General features: G+C 39.9%; 1 protein-coding gene across 3 annotated transcripts in view; it reads right to left on the reverse strand.

The window, feature by feature from the left end:
• The window catches only part of DNM3 (dynamin 3), a gene marked incomplete at its 3' end in the record, with an annotated part of 535,603 nt that overhangs the window by 380,105 nt on the left and 132,203 nt on the right, over positions 1 to 23,295 (reverse strand). For all 3 annotated transcript variants that reach the window (XM_080824220.1, XM_080824222.1, XM_080824221.1), the window contains exons 3-4: positions 17,217 to 17,366; positions 15,842 to 16,045 (exon numbers count right to left, since the gene is read on the reverse strand). In XM_080824220.1, the coding sequence (XP_080680346.1) occupies positions 15,842 to 16,045; positions 17,217 to 17,366 (354 nt within the window). The remainder of the gene's footprint in view (positions 1 to 15,841; positions 16,046 to 17,216; positions 17,367 to 23,295) is intronic.

A 23,295-nucleotide genomic window follows, 5' to 3' on the forward strand; every position in this document is an offset into this window, starting at 1 on the left:
ACAATTATGTACCTTGGTGGATAAGATTATATTTCAGATACCTTGAATGAAGAATGGCCTTCTATTATCTAAATAGGTCATCTCCATCAGCTAATGGCAAAATTTCAGGAAAGATGAACACGTAGTGATGAGAGCAGGCCACTTGCACAGCCAGTGAAACCAATGCTGAAGACCAACAGGGTAACAGATGTCTCAACCAGATTGCTCTCAGCATCCCAATTCAATTGTCTTTTATTTGGAAATTCCCCACTATTAAAGTTACATAAGATCAGAATGAGGAATAATAGAATGGACTAAGGATCTCTGAGAAAGGGATTCCTCCATAAAAGCCATAAGAACACTGGTAAAAATGGTAAAAATCAACTTTTTTAGAACTCTCAAAATAAACCAGAGTCTTGAAACAAAAGGAGAAGCATTTATTCAACAAAAATGGCTGAATCTCAGTAAGAACAGTGAAATTTGTGGTATTTGAACTTTTCCAATGCCCAGTCCCATCTCCATAGCACTAGAATAGTCTTGAAAATGAAAATTCCCAAAATCATAGTGAAAGCTAACATCCAAAAACCACCAGAGGGGACAAAATACAGTTGGAATACACCAAAAATACCATTTTCTGAGAACTGTAATTATTTAATCTCTCTAGCAGTTCTCTAAAAATACCTATTCATAGAGCTTTTCTTTATTTAATCTGACTCAGGGTATACTCAGCACAAATAGCCTCTTCTCCGGGCTGCATGGCAAAAACAATCAGTGGCAACTGCTTAACATCACATCTACTTTGAGCAGCAATAAGACTTGGAGCAGAAAAAGCTGACCAAAAAGCTTAAAAGGAAAAGCTGGGGAATGAGATGGCCATGAAGATCTTTGAGATTTGTATAAATGTACAATTCAGAATCTAAAAGCCCACATGCATGTGTGAGGCTGTGTACATTCTCAGGAAAGATCTGAGAAGGCCCCAACTCTCACCTCTGGCTAACCTTAAGGGTCTACACAACGGGCAGTGAAAGCCAAGGCAGAATTGTAAACTGCCTGCCTGAGTACTGAAAGCATATTCCACAATGCACACCACACTCTCACCAAATGCTGGGAGACTTATTGCCCGGTACAGTTAAGAAAACCTCTGTCCAATTATTAACTGACCAATAAGAAAATTGAGCAAACTCTCTAAAGACCACACATAACAAAGAATATAGACTTTACAGATTTAGATCAGGAAAATTACTAAGCAAAAAAATACCAACAGCAACAACAACAAATACCAATAAAAACAAACACTGGAGCAGGAGAGGAATCTGATTTTGAGTGTTGCCACATTATATTACTTAAAACATTGCATTTTCCATGAAAAAACTACAAGATATGCAAAGAAAGTGTGGCCAATTCACAGAAAAATAAGTATTCAATAGAAACCATCTCTGAAGAAGCCCACATTGAACACTGAACTTACTAGACAAGGACTTTAAATCAGCTACTTCAAATGTGTTCAAAGAACTAAAAAAGCCGTATCTACATAGTTTTTAAAAGTACAAGAATGAGGTGACACTAAATATAAAATATCAATAAAGAGACAGAGTTAATTTTTAAAAGAACTAAGTAGAAATTCTAGAGATGGAAATTAAAATTAAAAAAAAAATTCCCTAGACATATTCAACAGAAGACCTGAGAAGGCAGAAGAATCAGCAAGCTTGAAGATAGGTCAATTAGATTGTTCTTCACACCTGACAAATAGAAAAGAAAAACAAAAAATCCATAAAGCAAATAAATGAAAACAGCCTCAGAGACCTCTGAGACACATAAAGCATACTCACATACATTTCATAGGAGCCTCGGACAGGAGAGGAGAAGAAAGAATAGTTAAAGAAATAATGGCTGGGGGAGGAGTTAAGATGGCAGAGTAGTAGGGGGACCCTGAGCTTGCTTCTTCCTTCGAACACAGCTAGATCAACACCAAATCATTTTGGAAAAAAAAAAATTAAGATTTGGGGCGCCTGGGTGGCTCAGTGGGTTAAAGCCTCTTCCTTAGGCTCGGGTCATGATCCCAGAGTCCTGGGATCAAGCCCCACATCGGGCTCTCTGCTCAGTTGGGAGCCCGCTTCCCCCTCTCTCTCTCTCTGCCTGCCGCTCTGCCTACTTGTGATCTCTGTCTGTCAAATAAATAAATAAAAATCTTTAAGAAAAAATTAAGATTCTATTTACTCATTTTAAATAAAAATCTTTATTAAAAAGGGGGGAGGGGCGCCTGGGTGGCTCAGTGGGTTAAAGCCTCTGCCTTCAGCTCAGGTCATGATCTTAGGGTCCTGGGATCGAGCCCCGCATTGGGCTCTCTGCTGAGCCTCTCTCTCTGCCTGCTTCTCTGCCTACTTGTGATCTGTCTGTCAAATAAATAAATTAAAATCTTTAAATAAATAAATAAAAAGATTTTATTTACTTATTTGACAGAGAGTGAGAGAGCACAATCAGGGGGAGCAACAGAGGGAAAGGGACAAGCAGGCTCCCCGCTGAGCAAGGAGCCCAATGCAGAACCCGATCCCAGGACCCTGAGATCATGACCTGAGCCAAAGGCAGATGCTTAACCCAATGAGCCACATAGGCACCCCAACATCAAGTCATTTTGATGTACAATCTCTATTGTACCTCTATTGGAGGGTACAGAGAAGTAAGGGAGAGAGTGAGAGCAGGAGAGAAAGTAGTGTGTAGGGTTCACACAAGATGCCCCAGTGTGGGGATCCTCTGGGACTCACTGCAAGAGAATATTCCCCTTCCTGGAGTAAATTTGGAAGAAGGGATTTTTGCCTCTCCAAGGACAAAAGACCCATCAGGCACCACTGAGTGGCCATTTAACAGCAGGGGCCCGAGGTACAGATAACCTGGTCACAGCCTTTCACTGCTACCTTATGACCCAGCAATTGTACTACCTAAAGATACAAATGTAGTGATCCTAAGGGGCACATGCACCCCAATGTTTATAGTACCAATGTTCTACAATAGCTGAACTATGGAAAGACCCTAGATGCCCATTAACAGATGAATGGATAAAGAAGATGTGTTAACATACATATGACAGAATATTATGCAGCCATCAAAAAACCTGAAATCTTGCCATTTGCAATGACAGAGATGGAATTAAAGGGTATTATGCTAAGAGAAATAAGTCAACGAGAGAAAGACAATTATCATATGATCTCACTGATAGGAGGAATTTGAGAAACAAGACAGAGGATCATAGGGGAAGGGAAGGAAAAATGAAACAAGACAAAACCAGAGAGGGAGACAAACCATAAGAGACTCTTAATCTCAGGAAACAAACTGAGGGTTTCTGGAGGGGAAGAGGGTGGAGGGATGGGGTGGCTGGGTGATAGACATTGGGGAGGGTATGTGCTATGGTAAGTGCTATGAATTGTGTAAGACTGATGAATCACAGGCCTGTACTGCTAAAACAAATAATACATTATATGTTAATTTAAAAAATTTTTTAAATAGCAAAAAAAAAAAAAAAAATCTAACATTATAAATATTTATGCCCCCAACTTGGGAGCAGCCAAATATATAAATCATTTAATAACAAACTGAAAGAAACTCATTCATAATAACATAATAACAATAGGGAACTTTAACACCCCACTCACAGCAATGGACATATTATCTAAGAAGAAGATCAAAAAGGAGACAATGGCTTTGAATGACACCATGGACTAGATGGATTTAACAGATATATTCAGAACATTTTATCATAAAGCAGCAAAATACAGATTCTTTTTCAAGTTTGCATGGAACATTCTCCAGAACAGATCAAATAGGGTCACAAATCAACCCTCAATAAGTACAAAAAGACTGAGGTCATACCATGCATATTTTCAGACCACAACACTATGAAACTTGGAGTCAACCAAAAGAAAAATTTGGAAAGAACACAAATAAATGGAAGTAAAGAGCATCCCACTAAAGAATGAATGCATTAAACAGGAAATTAAAGAATAAAAAAATACATGGAACCAGATGAAAGTGAAAACACAACAGTCTAGGGGCACCTGGGTGCCTCAGTCTCTTCAGCACCTGATGCTTGGTTTCAGCTCAGGTCATGATCTCATGATCTTGGGATTGAGACTCATGTCAGGGTCTGTGCTCAGCAGGAAGTCTATCTGAGATTCTTTCCCTCTCCCTCCGCCCCTCCCCCAACTCACATGCACTCATGCTCTCGCTCTCTCTCTCTCTAATAAATAAATGAATCTTTAAAAAGAGACAAAAACCCTAAAAGCACAACAGTCCAAAACCTTTGGGAAACAGCAAAGGCAGTCCTAAGAGGGATGTATATTGCAATACAGGCCTTCCTCAAGAAGCAAGAAAAGTCTCAAATACACAACCTAACTTTACATCCTAAAGGAGCTGAAAAAAGAAGAGCAAATATGGCCTAAAAACAGCAGAAGAAGGGAAATCATTAAGATTAGAGCAGAAATAAATGATATAGAAGTAAAAAATTTAAAAAGCCAGATCAAAAAAGTAGGAGTTAGTTTTTTGAAAGAATTGACAAAATTGATAAACCCCTAGACAGACCTATCATAAAGAAAAGAGAAAGGACCCAAACAGATCAAATCACAAATGGAAGAGGAAAGATCACAACCAACACCACAGAAACAGAAACAATTGTAAAACAATACTACAAAAAATTATATGCCAACAAACCAGGCAACCTAGAAGAAATAGACAAATTCCTAGAAAACTATAAACTATCAAAACTGAAACAAGAAGAAAAAGAAAAATATAACAGATCCATAACCAGCAAAGAAATTGAATCAATAATCAAAAAATCTCCCAATAAACAAAAGTGCAGGGTTGGATGGCCTCCCAGGGGAATTCTACCAGAAATTTAAAGAAGAGTTAATACTTATTCTCCTCAAACTGTTCCAAAAAAATAGTAATGGAAGGAAAACTTCCAAACTCATTCTACAAAGCCAACATTACCTTGATTCCAAAACTAGACAATGACTCCACTAAAAAGGAAAATCACAGGCCAATATCCTTGATGAACATGGATGCAAAATTTCTTAGGAAAATACTAGTAAATTAAATTCAACAGTACATTAAAATAATTATTCACCACAATCAAGTAGGACTTATTCCTTGGCTGCAGGGGTGGTTCAACATTCATAAATCAATCAACGTGATACACCACATTAATAAGAAAGGGTAAGAACCATGTGATACCATCAATAGATGCAAAAAAAAAAAAAAAGCAGGTGGCAAAATACAGTAAGCTTTCTTGGTAAAAACCCTTAACAAAGTAGGGAGAGATGAAACATACCTCAACATTGTAAAGGCTATATATGAAAAGACACACAGCTACTACCATTCTCTATAGGGAAAAACTGAGAGCCTTTCTTCTACAGCCAGCAACAAGACAAGGATGTCCACTCTCACCATTATTATTTAACACAGTCCTGGAAGTCTTAGCCTCAGGAATCAAAAAATAAAAAGAAAAGAAAAGGCATCCAAATCAGCAAGGAAAAAGTTTAACTTTCACTATTTGCAGATAACATGGTACTCCTTGTAGAAAACCCAAAGACTCCACCAAAATATTGCTAGAACTCATATATGAATGCAGCAAAGTTGCGTGATATAAAATCAATGTGCAGAAATCTGTTGGATTTCTATACACCAATAACAAAGCAGCAGAAAAAGAAAGCAAGGAACTAATTTGCAATGGCACCAAAAACAATAAGATACCTAGGAATAAACCGAACTAATGGGGTAAAAAATATGTATTCCAAAAACTACAGAAAACTTAGGAAAGAAATTGAAGAGGACACAAAAATATGGAAAAATATTCCATGTTCATGGATTGGAAGAACAAACCTTGTTAAAATGTCTATACTACCCAAAGCAATCTACACATTCAATGCAATCCCTATTAAAACACCACCAGCAGGACACCTGGGTGGCTCAGTTGGTTAAGCCGCTGCCTTGGGCTCAGGTCATGATCCCAGGGTCCTGGGATCAAGTCCCGCATCGGGCTCCTTGCTCAGCAGAGAGCCTGCTTCTCTCACTGCCTCTGCCTGCCTCTCTGCCTGCTTGTGTGTACTCTCTCTCTCTCTCTGGCAAATAAATAAAAATCTTAAAAAAAATTTTTTTTAAATAATAAAAATAAAAAATAAATAAATAAAAAATAAATAAAACACCACCAGCATTTTCACAGACCTAGAATTTGTATGGAACCTCAAAAGACCAGGAATAGCCAAAACAGTTCTGAAAAAGAAAAACAAAACTGGAGGTGTCATGATTCCAGATTTTAAGCTATACTACAAAGCTGTAGGCATCAAGACAGTGTGGTACTGGCACAAAAACATACAATGGGAGTAGAACAGAGAACCCAGAAGTGGACTCACAACTCTACAGTCAACAAAGAAGGAACAAATATTCCAATGAAAAAAAGACAGTCTCGTCAACAAATGGTGTTGGTAAAACTCAACAGCAACATGCAAAAGAATGAAACTGGACCACTTTTTCACACCATACACAAAAATAAATTCGACATGGATGAAAGACCTAAATGTAAGATGGGAAACCATCAAAATCCTAGAGGAAAAACTAGGCAGCAATCTCTTTGACCTCAGCTGTAGCAACTTCTTACTAGACACATCTACAGAGGCAAGGGTAACAAAAGCAAAAATGAACTATTGGGACCCCGTCAAGATAAAAAGCTTCTGTACCACGAAGGAGACAAAACTGAAAAGGTAAGTGACAGAATGGGAGAAGATGCTTGCAAACAACTTATCGGACAAAGGACTAGTATCCAGACTCTATAAAGAACTCTTCAAAATCAACACCCAAAAAATAGATAATCCAGTTAAAATATTAATTTAAAAGTCAAAATAAAAAATCCAGAAAACATGAGTAGACATTTCTCCAAAGAAGACATATAAACAGACACATGAAAAAATGCTCAACATCACTCATCATCAGGAAAATACAAATCAAAACCACAATGGGATACCACCTTGGACCTCTCAGAATGGCTAAAATTAACAACTCGGGAAACAACAGATGTTGGTGAGGATGCGGAGAAAGGGGAACCCTTTTGCACTGTTGGTGGAAATGTAAACTGATGCAGGCACTCTGGAAAACAGTTTGGAGATTCCTTAAAAAGTTAAAAATAGAGCTGCCCTATGACCCAGCAATTGGTATTTATCCAAAGGATACAAAATTGACCCAAAGGATATAAGAATTCGAAGGGGCACTTGCACCCCGATGTTTAGAATAGCAATGGCCACATTAGCAAAAATATGGAAAGAGCCCAAATTCCATCAACTGATGACTGGATAAGGATGCAATATATTTATACAATGGCATATTACTCAGCCATCAAAAAGAATGAAATCTTGCCATTTGCAACAACTAGAAACTAGAGTGTATTATGATAAGTGAAATAAGTCAGAGAAAGACAGATATCATATGATTTAACTCACATGGAATTTAAGAAACAAAACAGGTGAACATAGGAGAAGGGAAGGAAAAATAAAATAAAATAAAATAAGATTTAAAAACAGAGAGGGAGGCAAACCATAAGAGACTCTTAACTATAGAGAAAAAATAGGGTTGCCGGAGGGGAAAAGGGGGGAGGGGATGTGCTAAATGGGTGGTGGGCATTAAGGAGGGCGCTTGGGATGAGCGCTGAGCACTGGGGGTTATAATTAAGTGATGAATCACTAGATTTTACTCCTGAAACCAATACTATGCTGTATGTTAACTAACTTGAATTTAAATTAAATTTAAATCAGAAAAAAAGAAAGAATGGCTGAAAAAGTCCCAAAGTTGATAAAAAACATTAATTTACACTCCCCAAAACCCTAAAACTCCAAAAAGGATAAAATCAAGGAGAACCACACCTACATATGTCATAATCAAACTCTCAAAGATTATGAGAAAATCTTGAAAGCAGCAAGGAAAAAAGATCCATCATGTTTAAGATGGTCCTCAATGAGATGAACAGCTGATTTCCCATTAAAAAAGCCAAAGAGGTCAGAAAGTAATGAGATGACATACCTGAAACGTAATGGGGGAAAAAGACCATCAACTTAGAATTTTCCTTCAAAAATTAAGGAGAAAGTAAGAAATTCCCAGATAAAAACTGAGAATCCCACACTAGCAGGCCTGCCTTACAAGAAATACTAACTGGAGTCCTTCAGGCTAAAAAGAAAGGGCACTAGAAAGTAGCTCAAATCCACACAAATAAAGAACACTGGTAAAGGTAGCTACATAGGTAAATATTAAAGAAAACACAAATGTATTATTATTGATTTGTTACTCTTTTTTCTCCTCTCTGATTTAAAAGACAAGTGAATAAAGAAATAATTATATGTCTGTGTTGATAGGCATGTGATATAGAAAGATGTAATTTGTATTAGCCATAATAACACAAAGGAAGGGGAGGAAATTGAGCTACATAGCAGGAAAATTTTGTACACTGTTGAAATTAAGTTGTACTGGTCTGAACTATATTGTTATAAATTAATATGTTAATTTTAATTCCATGGCAACCAGTCAGAAAATAACTTTAAAAAAACATTAAAATAAATGACAAGGGAATTAAATTGGTATAAAAGAAAATGCATTTTAACAAAAAAATTATTTCTCTACCACCTAGTAGAGAAATACACAAACAAAAGACATAACACATACAGAAAACAAAGAGCAAATGAGATATAAATTCTACCTTACCAGTAATCACATTACATGGAAATGGATTAAACACTCTGGTCAAAAGGCAAATATTAGAGAACGTATTTTAAAAAATGATCCAACTATATGCTGTCTATAAGAGACTTTTTTTTTTAAGATTTTATTTATTTATTTGACAGACAGAGATCACAAGCAGGCAGAGAGGCAGGCAGGGTGTGGGGAGAAGCAGGTTCCCTGTTGAGCAGAGAGCCCGATGTGGGGCTCGATCCCAGGACCCTGAGACCATGACCTGAGCTGAAGGCAGAGGCTTAACCCACTGAGCCACCCAGGCACCCCTATAAGAGACATATTTTATATTTAAAGACACAAATGGGTTGAAAGTAAACAATGGAAAAAGATATACCTGGAAAACAGTAATGAAAAGAGAGTTGGAATAGCTACACTAATATCAAACAAAACAAGGTTTTGATACAAAAATTGTTACTAGATGCAAAAAAGGACATTTTATAATGATCAAAAGGCCAATCCATCAAGAAGGCAGAACAAGTACAAATTCACCTAACAACAGAGTCCCAAAATACATAAATCAAAAACTGCCAATTGAAGGGAGAAACAGACAATTCCATCAATACCAGTGGTAGACTGAATATGTCAGTTTCAATAATAGAACAACCAGACAGAAGAAAAGAAACAACATTTGAATAACACTATAAACCAAACAGACCTAACAAATATCTATAGAACACTATACTACACCCAGCAACAGCAGAATGTGCATTCTCCTCAAATACACATGGAACATTCTCCAGACACACCACGTGTTAAGCCATAAAATAAGTCTTAATAAATTTTAAAGGACTAAAATGTTACTAAGGATGTTCTCCAACCAAAATTAAGTGAAATCAGAAATCACTAACAGAAGGAAAGTTGGGGAAATTAAGCAGCACACATCGAAATAACCAAAGTTGATGTCAGTGCTTTTTTACCAAAGCTGTAATTATAAGGAAAACCAGACTTCTGAAACAGATATTTAAAACATACTCACGGAATGACTAGAAGGACACAGAAAGTAAATGAAAGTCTCTATTTGTCAATCTCAATAGAACAAATTCCTAAATACCAGATTCTAAGGCCTTTCCAGCTTCTTCCTTTCTCCATTTTAATTCTTTTACAACTACTGAAAACACACAGCATGAACTCTATTGGTTGGGAAAGAAGTCACCCTCTTGGTGCTTCAGTGACGTCCAGGACCAGCCAAAGCCAGGATAGCAACACACCAAAGTGGGTCCTGGGAGACCCGAGCACCACGCAAACCCTTTGGATAGTTTTCAGGGTTCTCATGTGTAAGAGTGTTTCGGAGTTTTGGAATTTAAACTGGGATTTGAAAACAGATTACAAGCCTTGAGGTTAGCATGGAACTTTTATTCATGAGCCCAAAATCATACTTTTTTTTTTTAAGATTTTTTATTTAATTTGACAGACAGAGATCACAGGTAGGCAGAGAGGCAGGCAGAGAGAGAGGAAGGGAAGCAGGCTCGCTGCTGAGCAGAGAGCCCGATGTGGGACTCGATCCCAGGACCCTGGGATCATGACCTGAGCTGAAGGCAGAGGCTTTAACCCACTGAGCCACCCAGGCGCCCCCAAAATCATACTTTTAAGAGTCTTCAGGCAATGAATTAATTGTCCACCTTAGCAATCACCATAAAGAAATCGGTCAGACAAGTAAATGGCACACAGTGGCACTGAATGTTTTCTCTTTTCTGCAAAATTATCTGCAAAATTATCTGTCAATTATCTGCAAAACTTAAAGAAATCTGTCCTCAGAACGATCATATATAGGATAATAAAAACTGGAGTAACAAAGGCCTTCTTTGACTAAGCAGGAGTTCTACGGATCCACAAGAAAGGAGGTTCACTTTTGGGTAAGTTCATGAACATTCAGGTGGCAACTTCTCAAAAGCATCTAATAATAACAGGCTTATAAAATAAGCCAGGTCTACGTTAGGAAAAACATTCAAATTTAATTTTCTGGATACAGATTTGTAGCATATTATTACAAATCCATGACTAAAACTTAATGCTGTATTTTACTTATGCTGTAACAACACACTGTAAACACTGTCAGTGGGTTTGTAAAGACTAATTCCTTCCTGGTAAACTGACAATTCCCTCCACCAACATTAATTACTCCAACCTAATGATACGCCGTCACGGGAGCATTATTGTTTTGGTTTAAAAATGAATCTACCATGAGAAGCCGAGGAATGAGGCACAACCCCGCCGTTACTGATGCCCTCTAGAACTCTTCATCTTGGGAAACAAACTGAGGGTTGCTGGAGGGGAGGGTGGGTAGGGAGAGGGTGGCGGGGTGATGGACACTGGGGAGGGCATGTGCTATGGTGAGTGCTGTGAAGTGTGTAAGCCTGATGATTCACAGACCTGTACCCCTGGGGCTAATACTACATTATATGTTTATAAAAACAAACAAACATTCAAACAAACAAACAAACAAAACAAGTAGGGTATGAGCATCCCAACCAGAAGGAACAGCAAATGCAGAAGCTATGAGGGAGGAAAGAGTCTGGTGTTTTTGGAGGAACAGATAGGAGGCTGGGTTGGCTAAATGAGTAAAATGTTCTCAGTTACGCAGCCTGAAGCCTAACTGAGCCACCCAGGCACCCACTTTACCTTTTCTCCTAAGGAGTTTAGCCTGAGCTCATAACCCATCCAATTTCAACAGATCTTTTCATCAATCAATTTCAACAGTCAACAGTTTAAAAACCCACTTTGGGGGAGTCTGGGTGGCTCAGTCAGTTAAGCTTCTTCCTTCCGCTCAGGTCAGGATTCCGGATCCCCAGGATCAAGCCATCAAGCCCCCTGGGCTCCCTGCTCAGCAGGGAGTCAGCTTCTCCCTCTCCCTTTGCCCCTGCCCCTGTTCCTTCTCTCTTTCGCTTTCTCTCCCTCACTCTTTCTCAAATAAAATCTTTAAAAAAATTTTTTAAAAATCCCTCTAAACAAAAGGAGTAAAGTATAAAATGAATATGTTAAATCAAACTCAAGAATTAACTAGAATTAACTAGAGATATTTTATAGGCTGTATTAATTGGCCAATTTTCTTTTAATTTATATTTCTTATAAAACTCAGAATTCAGGGGCACCTGGGTGGCTCAGTGGGTTGGGCCTCTGCCTTCAGCTCAGGTCATGATCCCAGTGTCCTGGGATCGAGCCCCGCATCAGGCTCTCTGCTCAGCGGGGAGCCTGCTTCCCCCTCTCTCTCTCTGACTGCCTCTCTGCCTACTTGTGATCTCTGTCTCTTTCTCTCTGCCAAATAAATAAATAAAATCTTTAAAAAAGAACAAAACTCAGAATTCATAAACATAAAAGATTCTCGGGGTGCCTGGGTGGCTCAGTCAGTTAAGTGTCTGCCTTCAGCTCGGGTCATGATCCCAGGGTCCTGGGTTTGGGGCCCATGTCAGGCTCCTTGCTCAGCGGGGAGTCTGCTTCTCCCTCTGTCTGTTGCTCCCCCTGCTTGTGCTCTCTCTCTCTCTCTCTTTCTCTCTCTCTGTCTCTCTCTTTGATAAATAAATAAACTCTAAAATTTAAAAAAAAAAAGGTTCTCCATTGGCTATTCTTCCACTATCGTTGAAGATGTGAGGATATGAGGCCGAGACAGCTGCAACCATCTTGTCACCTGTGAGGAGCATCTGAGAACCAACTCCAAGGAGACAGAACAGAAGACTGACAAAACTCAGTGGCTCAGTGGGTTAAAGCCTCTGCCTTCAGCCGGGGTCATGATCCCGGGGTCCTAGGATTGAGCCCCGCATCGGGCTCTCTGCTCAGCAGGGAGCCTGCTTCCCCCTCTCTCTCTGCCTGCCTCTCTGCCTACTTGTGATCTCTGTCTGTCAAATAAATAAATAAAATCTTTAAAAAAAAAAAAAGGGAGACTGACAAAACTAGAATCAGAGGCTGAGGGAGAGCATCTGTTCTCCTCCAAGAAGCTTCATCTGGACTAAGTGTGGACTTCTCAGGAACGTGATTGTGCTATACTGGCTGGAATCTACTGGTAGAAGGGCTATCTGTGTTCCCATCACATACCCATGGCATTGTCTCCTGTGGGACAAGAAGGCTGCAGAGGCAGGGCCATTTCAGCATCATTTTTATAATTAGACTCCAGCCCCAGCCCTGAATCTGGCTCTTCCAACCCACTGATACTGGAGATAGAACCCGGGGAGGGTCCCCCGTCTAGCCATCTGTAACTTCCACCTGCTTCGTTTCAAGCACCAATGTCTGTGATATTAGAGGAAGCCAAAAAGAAGTAAAACAGTTACTCCTGAAAAACTCTGCAAAGGTTTAAGAACAAAAGGCACCAAGGCCAGGGAGTAAGAGGATGTTGAAAAGTAGAAGAACTGGCTGGAAATATGTATGTGATGTTGATAGACTTCCAGACCCTTTTTCCCATCTTGCATAACCACAGAGTTACTCCTCCTTGACCTCAACAGAATATTGAAGATTTACGTTCAGAAGATGAGGGACTCTTTTGAGGGACTCTGGACTCAAGAAGACCTTCAGGAATGCCATTATGAAAGCAGAGGGATTAATCAAAAGTCAACATGCTGAACAGTGAAAACCACCCCCCACACCCCCCCCCCAACTCAGTTCTTCCTCTTGACTCTGAGACCACTGGACATCAGGTTATACCAGACCAGCGCAAGCGGAAATACTCATAGCATCTAACAGTAGCTAAGGAAGTCTCCTAACAAAATGGCTAGCCCCATCACCCTATGAGAAAGCCCATTAGTCAATGAGTCCCATTCATACACGTATAGAATTTCCGTCAGCTTGTTAGGTCTCTACTCTTTTATCTGAATGAGCAGCAGAAGATCACCAATCTTGAACAAAAGGTCTCTGACTTCAAAGACAATGACCAAGAAAAACCACCAGAAAAAATGGACTCAGAGACATTGTAGATTACAAAAGGAAAGTCTCAAAAGATGTCTCATTAAAATCTTTAGTGAGGATACACTACTTGCAAAACCAAGAGCACGATGCTATTTTAAAAAATAAAAAATTCATGTTAAAAAACAGAATAAATAAATAAAAACAACATTCACAAAACGAGAAAATGCTGTTGGAACTTTTAAAATGATATCAGAAATGAAAAATTAATCAGAAGAGCTGAAGATAAAGTTGAGAAAATTTTGCAAGAAGTAGTACATAAACACAAAGAAACACAATAAAAGAGGATTTTTTTTAAAGAGAGTTAATCCAGAAGTTCTAACATGGTAATAGTAAGGATTCCAGATAAAGGCAATGGAGAAAGTAGGGGCAATTAATTATTGAAAAAAAAATTCCTAGAATTGGAGAACCTGCATCTCTATTTTGAGCAGACTCGTCACTGAGTGCCCTTCCATAATTACTTTAAACACATACACATACACAAAACTCCATTTGGGGGTCTCTGAAGATAAACTAGTATTACTCAGCTTGTAGAAAGAAAAACATCAAAACATCAGCAGAAATAAGGTACTCCTCTGGATTCCGAAATGCTAATAACATAAAATCCCTGCTTTTATAGTATATGCTTATGTCAAATAAGTATAACTAATTAATATTTTACAGGTATTAAAATGTTTTATTTTTAATTCCTATTTTTAAAATTTATTTATTTAAATTCAATTAGCCAACATATAGAACATCATTAGTTTCACATGTAGAGCTCAGTAATTCATTAGTTGCATGTAACACCCAGTGCTCATCACATCACGTGATCTCCTTAATGTCCATCACCTGGTTACCCCGTCCTCCTACATCCCTCCCCTCCAGCAACCCTCAGTTTGTTTCCTATGATTAAGAGTCTTCTTATGGTTTGTCTCCCTCTCTGATTTCTTCCCATTCTGTTTTTCCCTCCCTTCCCCTATGATCTACTGCACTATTTATTATATTCCACATATGAGTGAAACGGTATGATAATTGTCTTTCTCTGATTGACTTATTTCACTCAGCATAATCTCCTCCAGTTCCAACCATGTCGATGTAAATGGTAAGATTTCATCCTTTCTGATGGCTGAGTAATATTCTATTGTATATATATATATATCAACGCATTCATCATTCTTTATCCATTCATCTGTTGATGGACATCTAGGCTCATCCCATAGTTTGGCTATTGTGGAAACTGCTGCTATAAACACTGGGATGCGTGTGCCCCTTCGGATCACTACATCTGTATCTTTGGGGTAAATATCCAGTAGTGCAATTGCTGGGTCATAGGGTAGCTCTATTTTTAGCTTCTTGAGGAACCTTCATACCGTTTTCCAGAGTGGTTGTACCAGCTTGCATCAATGTAATCCCTGTCAAAATACCATTGACATTTTTCACAGAGATAGAACAAATAATCCCAAAATTTGTATGGACCCAGAAAAGACCCTAAATATCCAGAAGAATGTTGAAAAGGGAAACCAAAGGAGGAGGCATCACAATTGCAGACTTCAAGCTCTATTACAAAGCTGTCATCATCAAGACAGTATGCTACTGGCACAAAAACAGATACATAGATTAATGGAACAGAATAGAGAGCCCAGAAATGGACCCTCAACTCTATGGTCAACTAATCTTTGACAAAGCAGGAAAGAATGTCCAATGGAAAAAAGACAGTTTCTTCAACAAATGGCGCTGGGAAAACTGGACAGCCACATGCAGAAGAAGGAAACTGAACCATTTCCTTACACCACACACAAAAATAGACTCAAAGTGGAAGGAGGACCTCAATGTGAGACAGTGTTTCCTATTTTAAAGAAACAAAACATAAGTGAAACGCAAGGAGTTTTCAGGGCTAGTATATTTGGGTAAGTCTTTTAATAACTAAAGGGGACTGTTTGAATTTTGTACCAGAAGTTTATTTTATTGGCTTTTTAAAATAAGTAGTTCATGAGGATTAGAAATATCTGTTTTCTTAGATCTCACTTAATCTTACATTTATTTATATAGGTTCAGACTATATCCTCGAGTTATTTTTCTTTCAGCATCTTAAAAAAAACTAACAATATAAATAATGGCTCATTAAATTAACAATGAAATTAAGTTATGAGAACTTGTGTTACCTTGAAATATACCCAAACCCTTGACATTTTAAACTAACTCTCTTTCATCTCAAAGACCACACACTCACCTTGAGGATCGACTTCTTTAGCTAGCTTCAGTGCATCTGAGTTTGCAAGATCGGTGTTGGCTGGGGTAACAGCCAAAATCAGACAGTTCTCCCTCGTAATGAACTGCATAATCATTTCTCTGATCTGATACTCTATATCTGGTGGCTGATCTCCCACGGGCACTTTAGTAATTCCGGGTAGGTCGATAAGCGTGAGATTTAACACTGTGTGGAAAAAAAAGAGTCTTACATATACCCTCACTGCTAAAAAATAACTATGCAAAATCATCTGTCTCTTTAGTGGGAAGAAAACAAGCTTAGCTTTGCATATTGCATACTGACCTAACTCCAACTGTGTGTTGAGTAAAAAGCATAGACTACAAAATGGCTTTGTTAGTTTTCTCTATTTTTATGATATGATTGTGCTATACCAAATGATCGTTTCAACCCAATTTTGCAAGGTACTGATTTGCACAGCTAAGAGAGAGCTGTCGTGTCTGAAACTAGTGTGTTATAATTCAAAACCGAACAAGACGTCCATATGCTGCTGCTGGTCTCGTACATTGCCCTCCGTGGTATAAAACTCTCAGAGTAAGATTTGTCCTTCATTTCAAAAGCATCACATGCTCTCCGGAGGGGGGTCAGACACTTAGGCTATTGGAAAGCTGTGAGCCATGAGGTTCCCGTGTAGGCTCTGCAGCCAGACTCCCGGTGTACCACCAGGAGAGCAGGAAACCACCCCTGTACTGGGGACTCCAGCTGTGACCTGGCTATCATTCAGCTGGCACCAAAGCCTCTTGGAATGTCATAATTGAGCTTATGTCATTCGTGCTCCATTTTCAAAGCAACAGAGCTGAGTAGAAGATGAGAGATTAAAATCTGCCCCACTAAAAATTTAGTCAGAAGAGAGGCTATTTCATATCACATCCCATAAATTGGTTATCTAATTTGTACGTTTCTGCTAATAGTCTGGAAAAAAATCATCATTGATTCCTCAGGAGGAGAATAAACAGAAATACATGGGGCAACGAGAAAATCCAATAGGAGAAGACTCAGCCACAGAACCATGTGCCTCTAAGATTCTTGCTAAGACTGAAGATGCTTAAAAAATGGAATTTTTCGTGCATACCTCTTGACATTCTAAAAGTTTAAAATAAACATAAAGAAACATTTTTAAGTGATGTGCTTTATTCTGACCTTTTAAAAAATCACGTCCTCCTGCCTCCCCATAAATCTGTGAACTTTTTGGACCATTCCATTTACTGTAGTACCCAAACACAATCCTAGAAACCCAGTACTTTCTGAGAGAAAAATCATCTTCTACACAAATAATGTACGTCAAGTAACGTAAAAATTTTTGAAGACAAAAAATGCAGAATTCTGTTATTTTACATACCATGTGGAGAATAGACTCGTAAATTAATGGGTATGGGGGAAATGCCTTTATTCATTCCAGTCACTCGATCTGTTTCTGCTTCAATCTCATGACGAACTTCATCAAAATCTGTAAATTTTTTTCCTTTGCAATGTAGAAATTCAGCGTATTCTACAAAAGACAAATTAACACAATTTACAATCCATGCACTCTTGCAATAATTATAAGGAAACAACATTTCTTTACCTACAAGTCAAAGTATCCCATTTTGTCTCCTCAGCCATTAAAATGAGAGAATACAGCAGTTACTAAGAAACACAGCTAATCCTTTAGAAATATTAAACACAGTACAAATGCTAAGAATGCTAAATTTACTAATTTTCAGATGAGCAATTAAGTACAAAAAGCAGTCTTTAAATCATCCTGTCTATTAAATAATTTAAGGAGAATTTTGGCCTTCCAAATGATAAAGCAAACAGCATCAGATTGTTAAAGAAATTAAGTATGGGGTACATACAACGTCCACCTAATCCTATTAGCATGTCCTTTCTCAATATCACCACTTTATTAAGAGGGAATTCTAAGGGGCGCTGGGTGGCTCAGTGGGTTAAAACCTCTGCCTTCACCTCAGGTCATGATCTCAGGGTCCTGGGATTGAGCCCAGCATCGGGCTCTCTGCTCAGCAGGGAGCCTGCTTCTCCCTCTCTCTCTGCCTGCCTCTCTGCCTGCTTGTGATCTCTCTCTGTGTGTGAAATAAATTTTAAAATCTTAAAAAAAAAAAAGAGGGAATTCTAAGTTATATAAACGTAGCTTCAGAAGGCAAGACAATTCAGAAACAAAATGTACTTAATTCTTTAAAAAGAAATAATATATGGAATATCTTAGCTTTAAAATATACTATTCAAGATACCACATCAACTTGTATTGTTAAAAAGACAATTTCCCATGCAAAAAGAGTTTTAGATCAAAGAAAATATCTATTTCCAATCTGAAAAAAAATCAGTGTCTGTGGAAGTAGGAAAAACTATATACATTAACAGAAAATTAGATTAAGTTTCAATAACATCTTACTCACTGTTGTACTATCGATTTCTATTCCTGCCTTCAGAAGCATCAAGTATAGAACACAACTCAAAAAGGAAACTGATACTATCAGACTTAAAAAAAATCATAATCTTAACAAGAGAATGAATCTTAAGAAATATTTTCATTTTTCTAGTAACTAGCTGAAGAATTGTCACACCGAACTTCGACTAAGGCTACGCATCTGGAGCCCGGACGTCGGCGGGACAGTTCCTGGCAGTCTTTCCACCATCTCTACCCTGAACACTTAACCTTCAGCCCCCGTGGTAAAGCCAACAGGGAGACAACTGTAAGATGGCTTCAAGCATTTTCGCATCAGTTAACACAGGCAGCATGAAATGGCGCTGATCTGTATTTAAAGAAAAAGGAAAAGACAGAGATAGGAAAGACGGCTGCAGGTTGCAGCGCCTAGAAAAGAAAACGAGCTTTGAACTGGGTCCTGAAGAGTGGGGAGGGTTTCAGTGTGCAGAGAAAGCAAGGTCTTTCAGGGAATCCGAGAATTTTAACAGCCCTACATACCCTCGGCCGGCTATCATCCAGCCCCTGTTCAGAAATATCCACTGATAGAAAACTGAGGCTTCGGTGTCCAGCAAAAAAACTCTTATTGGGGAAAAAAAAAACACCACAATTTTTTAAAAATAGGCTCCATGCCCAGCATGGAGCCCAATACAGGGCTTGAACTCACGACCCTGAGATGGAGACCTGAGCTGAGATCAAGAGTCCGACGCTTAACCAGCTGAGTCATCCAGGCACCCTGGCAAATGTTTAACAAAGTCTGAAATCTGCTTTCTGATCCTATTTCCTTGGTCCAATTTGGCCCCCTGGAGCTACTCAGGCAAGGTCTTCCTCCCTGTAAAAAGGCCGGGCTGAATCTACGCCCTGGCACGAGGAGCCCATCTTCCTCCCGGGCGTCTCCCGCCAGCTTCCCATGCGTGTCGCATCCATTGCTCAGGCCTCCTCGTGGCCAAGGTCATGGCTTCTGCAGTGGACCAACCAGTTTCTGCTTTAATTTCCCAAAGAACTGCAATGACCTAACGTTTCAGACGTTAGAACGACAGAGACTTTTCTTCATTTCAGTCTTTCCTATCAATGTAGACAGACACGAATAGTTTTTCTTTAGTTTTTTCATACAATATACGTCACTCTCTGAAAAATGGCAAGCGAAGACTCCCACAGTTCATTCCTCAGTAGTGCAAGGATGCACAGTAAAGCTATGCGGGCTTCAGAATTCCAGCCGGAAGTGACGACTGCATCTGCTGGCATGTTCTTCCCCGTGTTTACACTCACAGGTGCTGTTTTTATTGGCATCTAAATTCCCAGAAGATACAGCCTTGATTTTATTTACCTAACCCAGTGGATTGGCCAATATCAGGGAAACATAAGAGTTTAAGGATAAGCAGGAGATAAAACAATAAGAAAAATAAGGAGGAACAAAGGCTGTCAGATCCCAGAAAATAAAAATTAACACATAAGAAGGAGTCATAAATAATTTATAAGAAACGGAACTGTACTTTTTCAGTTCAATATATTTTGTGGGAAATGCATACTTGAGGACTTACAGCTATCATAAATATTACTTTTATAAAAGCAAGAAGGTTCTGGATCAGAGACTACATTTTCAATTACGTTGCCAATCAATAATTCAAGTAACACAACTGTCGATTTCTCTCTTAGCCACTAGATGGCGCCTACTTGCTTTCTCTGTAGGAAACCAAGGCCCTTCCAGAAAGCCGCAAAATCAATGCAATTTTCAAATTAGATTCAAATTCATTCTTGGTCTCCTAAAAATGCTCTTATTTTGAAATTGAGAGATTAGAATTGTGCAGGGCCATCTCAAATCTCTGCGTCTTTTTAAGGATAGGATCCCGCGGTGAGATTTAAAGATGCTGGTACTCATTTATTTATCCAACTAATATTTTCGAGCTCTTACTATTCACCACACACTATTTTAGAAATTTGCAGAGAAGAGGGACACCCGGGTGGCTCAGTCAGTTAAGCGTCTGCCTTCAGCCCAGGTCATGATCGCAGGGTCCTGAGATAGAGCCCCACAGTGGGCTTCTTGCTCAGCAGGGGAGCCTGCTTCTCCCTCAGCCTGCTGTGCTCTCTCATCTCTCTGACAAATAAATAAAATCTGAAAGGAAGGAAGGAAGGAAAGAAGGAAGGGAGGGAGGAAGGGAGGGAGGGAGGAAGGAAGAAATTGCAGAGGAGAAAAAAATAAGTCTAACCTGGTGAAGCTTAAGTTCGAATGAAATGAAAGAGTAAACAATGCGGGTGTGCCAGATGATAAATGCTATGGAGATAACGGAATGGTAGGGGGGATATTAAATGCTAGGGCAGTAGGACTGGTTTGTTACATGTTTTGATTGAGGGAAGCTGCTCTGATATGACAAAGTGACATCTGAGCAAAAGCTGAAGGGAGGAAGGGAGGAAGGGAGGAAGCAATGCTTTATATAGGAGCAACCAAGCAGAGTCCCTGAACCCGGAAGCCACGGGAAGGACAGCAAGGCCGACACGCCTGGATGACAGAGTATATGGGGGGAGGGGCGGGTGATGAGGTCAGAGCTGTGGTGCAGACCGGGACTGTGTCCAGCCCGTGGGACTTTAATTTTTACTCTGAACAAATGGTGGACAACTGGAAAGTCTCGGGGTAGGGGGGGAGACGTGATGCCACCTAGGCTTTGAAGAAATTACTGTGGCCGCTGTGCTGAGAACAGACACTCAGAGTAAGATAGGGAGCTGGCTACTGGGAGTGGAGGTGAGAGATGATGGGGCTTGGACCAGGGTAGCAGCAGTGGGTGTGGTGAGAAGTGGCTAAATTCTAATGTATTTTGAAGGAAAAACCAATAGGATTTGCTGATGATTGAAGGTGGGGTACTGGAGGAAGAAAGGAGAGTCAAAACAACCTCCTGGAGTTTGACCTCAGCAATGGGGAGAATTTTAAAATAGAAAAGACTGAAAGGACGAGGTTGGGGAGACGGCGGGTGGGGGGGGCCGGGGGGCGGGAATCAGGAGTCTGGCTGCAGACCTATCACACCTGTCACCGCCCACTCCATGCTTACAGCCAAGTGGAGAAGCAGACCGGCTGCTAAGGGTCGAGCTGCAAGCGATGCCTCACATTCAGTCGTCTGTTAAGTGTTTATTTACTCTGAAATTTTTCCACAAGAGGGCAGTCAAGCGCTTGAGGAAAAGGGCAGCTTTTTCTAATTAGCACAAAAATGCCTTTGGGGCTAGATACGTTAGCCTTTCATCTAGGGAGAAGTCCAGGCTAGAAATATATACTCGAAATAGATTAAAGTCAGGCAAGGGGATGAGATCACTTAGTGTGAGAGTGGGTTGGGGAAGAGCACTGGGCCCTGGGTGTTGCGGAGCTTAGAGGTCAGGAGAGAGTGAGGAGGAGCGGTCCACAGGACGGGAAAACCCAGAAAGAGGTGACCCAAAGCCAAGTAGAAAGGGCTTTTCATGAAGGTAAGAGACTTCCACTCCATCCAATACTGCCAACATGTTAAGGCAGATGAGAAGTAAGAATTAATCATAGAATCGGGCAATCTGAGAGTCCTTCAGGGGGTGACAAGAGCTGCTACAGGGGAGTGAGGAGGTCTGATTGGAACAGATTAGGAAAGAAGGCGAGAAGAGGAAGTGGAGACTGATTGAGGACAATTGTTTAAAGTTTTGCAGTAAAGGAGAAGAAAGCAGTGAGAGGGCAGCTGGGGAGGGAGTGAAGTCGGGGAGGGCTCCCTAAGATGGGCAAACTGATAGCATGGTCCAGGCTGATGGCATTAATCCAGTACAAAGCGAAAGGTGACAATGCAGAACTGAGAAGAAAACAAGTGGTGAGAGATCTTAAGGTCAAGGGGACAAGACGCAGGAGAAAGGAGCATCCCATCTCCTCTGTAAGAAGAGAAAGGAAACAGAACAATGAGAATTGACAAGACAAATCCGTAGCACTGGTGGTGGAGGGAGCACGGGGAATTCACCAGCTGAGAGCAGGAATTTATGGTATTTGAAGCCATTTTATGCCTTTAAAAAACATTTATGCATATATTCTCACTAGTTAAACCCTACAAATATGATTTCTACGACCAGATACATCACACACACACACACACACACACACACACACACACACACACTAAGTGACCTAAGAGCAACCACAGGAGGAATGTCAACGAGGTCTAATCTGTGTCCAGCATTCAGAAGAACCAATGGGGCAGAAACCACAAAATCTGTTTCTTTATGGTCCCAAAGAGCCCCTTAGAAAGCAACTCAGCCTACAGGATGGAATTCAGGCAACACGTGCTCTGACCTGTCGGAAGGCAGCGACCTATTTGTAACCCGTCCTCTACCCAGCTCTGCAGACTCACAGCTCTAGGTCCCCTTATCTCTGACAGTGCAGTGATAATGGTCAGACCACACATCCACTTGCTCATTAGAAACACACGTCATAATTTGTAGCTACAGGGCTCTACTGCCAATAAGGTGCCCCCTCCCCCCACCATGGACTACAGATGGGAGGACAGCAGAGGCGTTCTGAACAACTGAGCACAGGTGCTACTGAGGAAAATCATCAATCAGCTTCTATCATCACACAATCCTAAATAAATCTTTATCAGCAATGCAGAACTTCAAAGATGCAGCTTTACTTCTCTGCTGTCCGAAAATACAATTACGGAGGAAAATCTTGAAAAGGAGTACCACAAGAGTAACGGGTCACTTACTATCCTCACCCCTGAAAGTGTCCACGTGAGTCTGGAGATGAAGGAAATTCTAACACCTGAAGTGAAATCTACAGGACAGGGTGTACGAGCTGACCAGCAGCTACATTTTTAAAGAGCTGGTAAGCGTGTGTCTTCCGCCACTTTTACACTACAGTGAACTAAAATGTCTGAAGGTCTAACAACCTCATCTTATGGCTGAGGTATATTCTTTTTCATAGAAAGATAGCATTTCCAGAGGCACATCTTCCTTTGGCATGTTCTCAGTGTTCCTTTCATTCTAAATGCCTGGTAGTTGGGGACGT

Source organism: Martes martes (genome assembly GCF_963455335.1).
Source record: "Martes martes genome assembly, chromosome: 15".
Classification (NCBI taxonomy): domain Eukaryota; kingdom Metazoa; phylum Chordata; class Mammalia; order Carnivora; family Mustelidae; genus Martes; species Martes martes.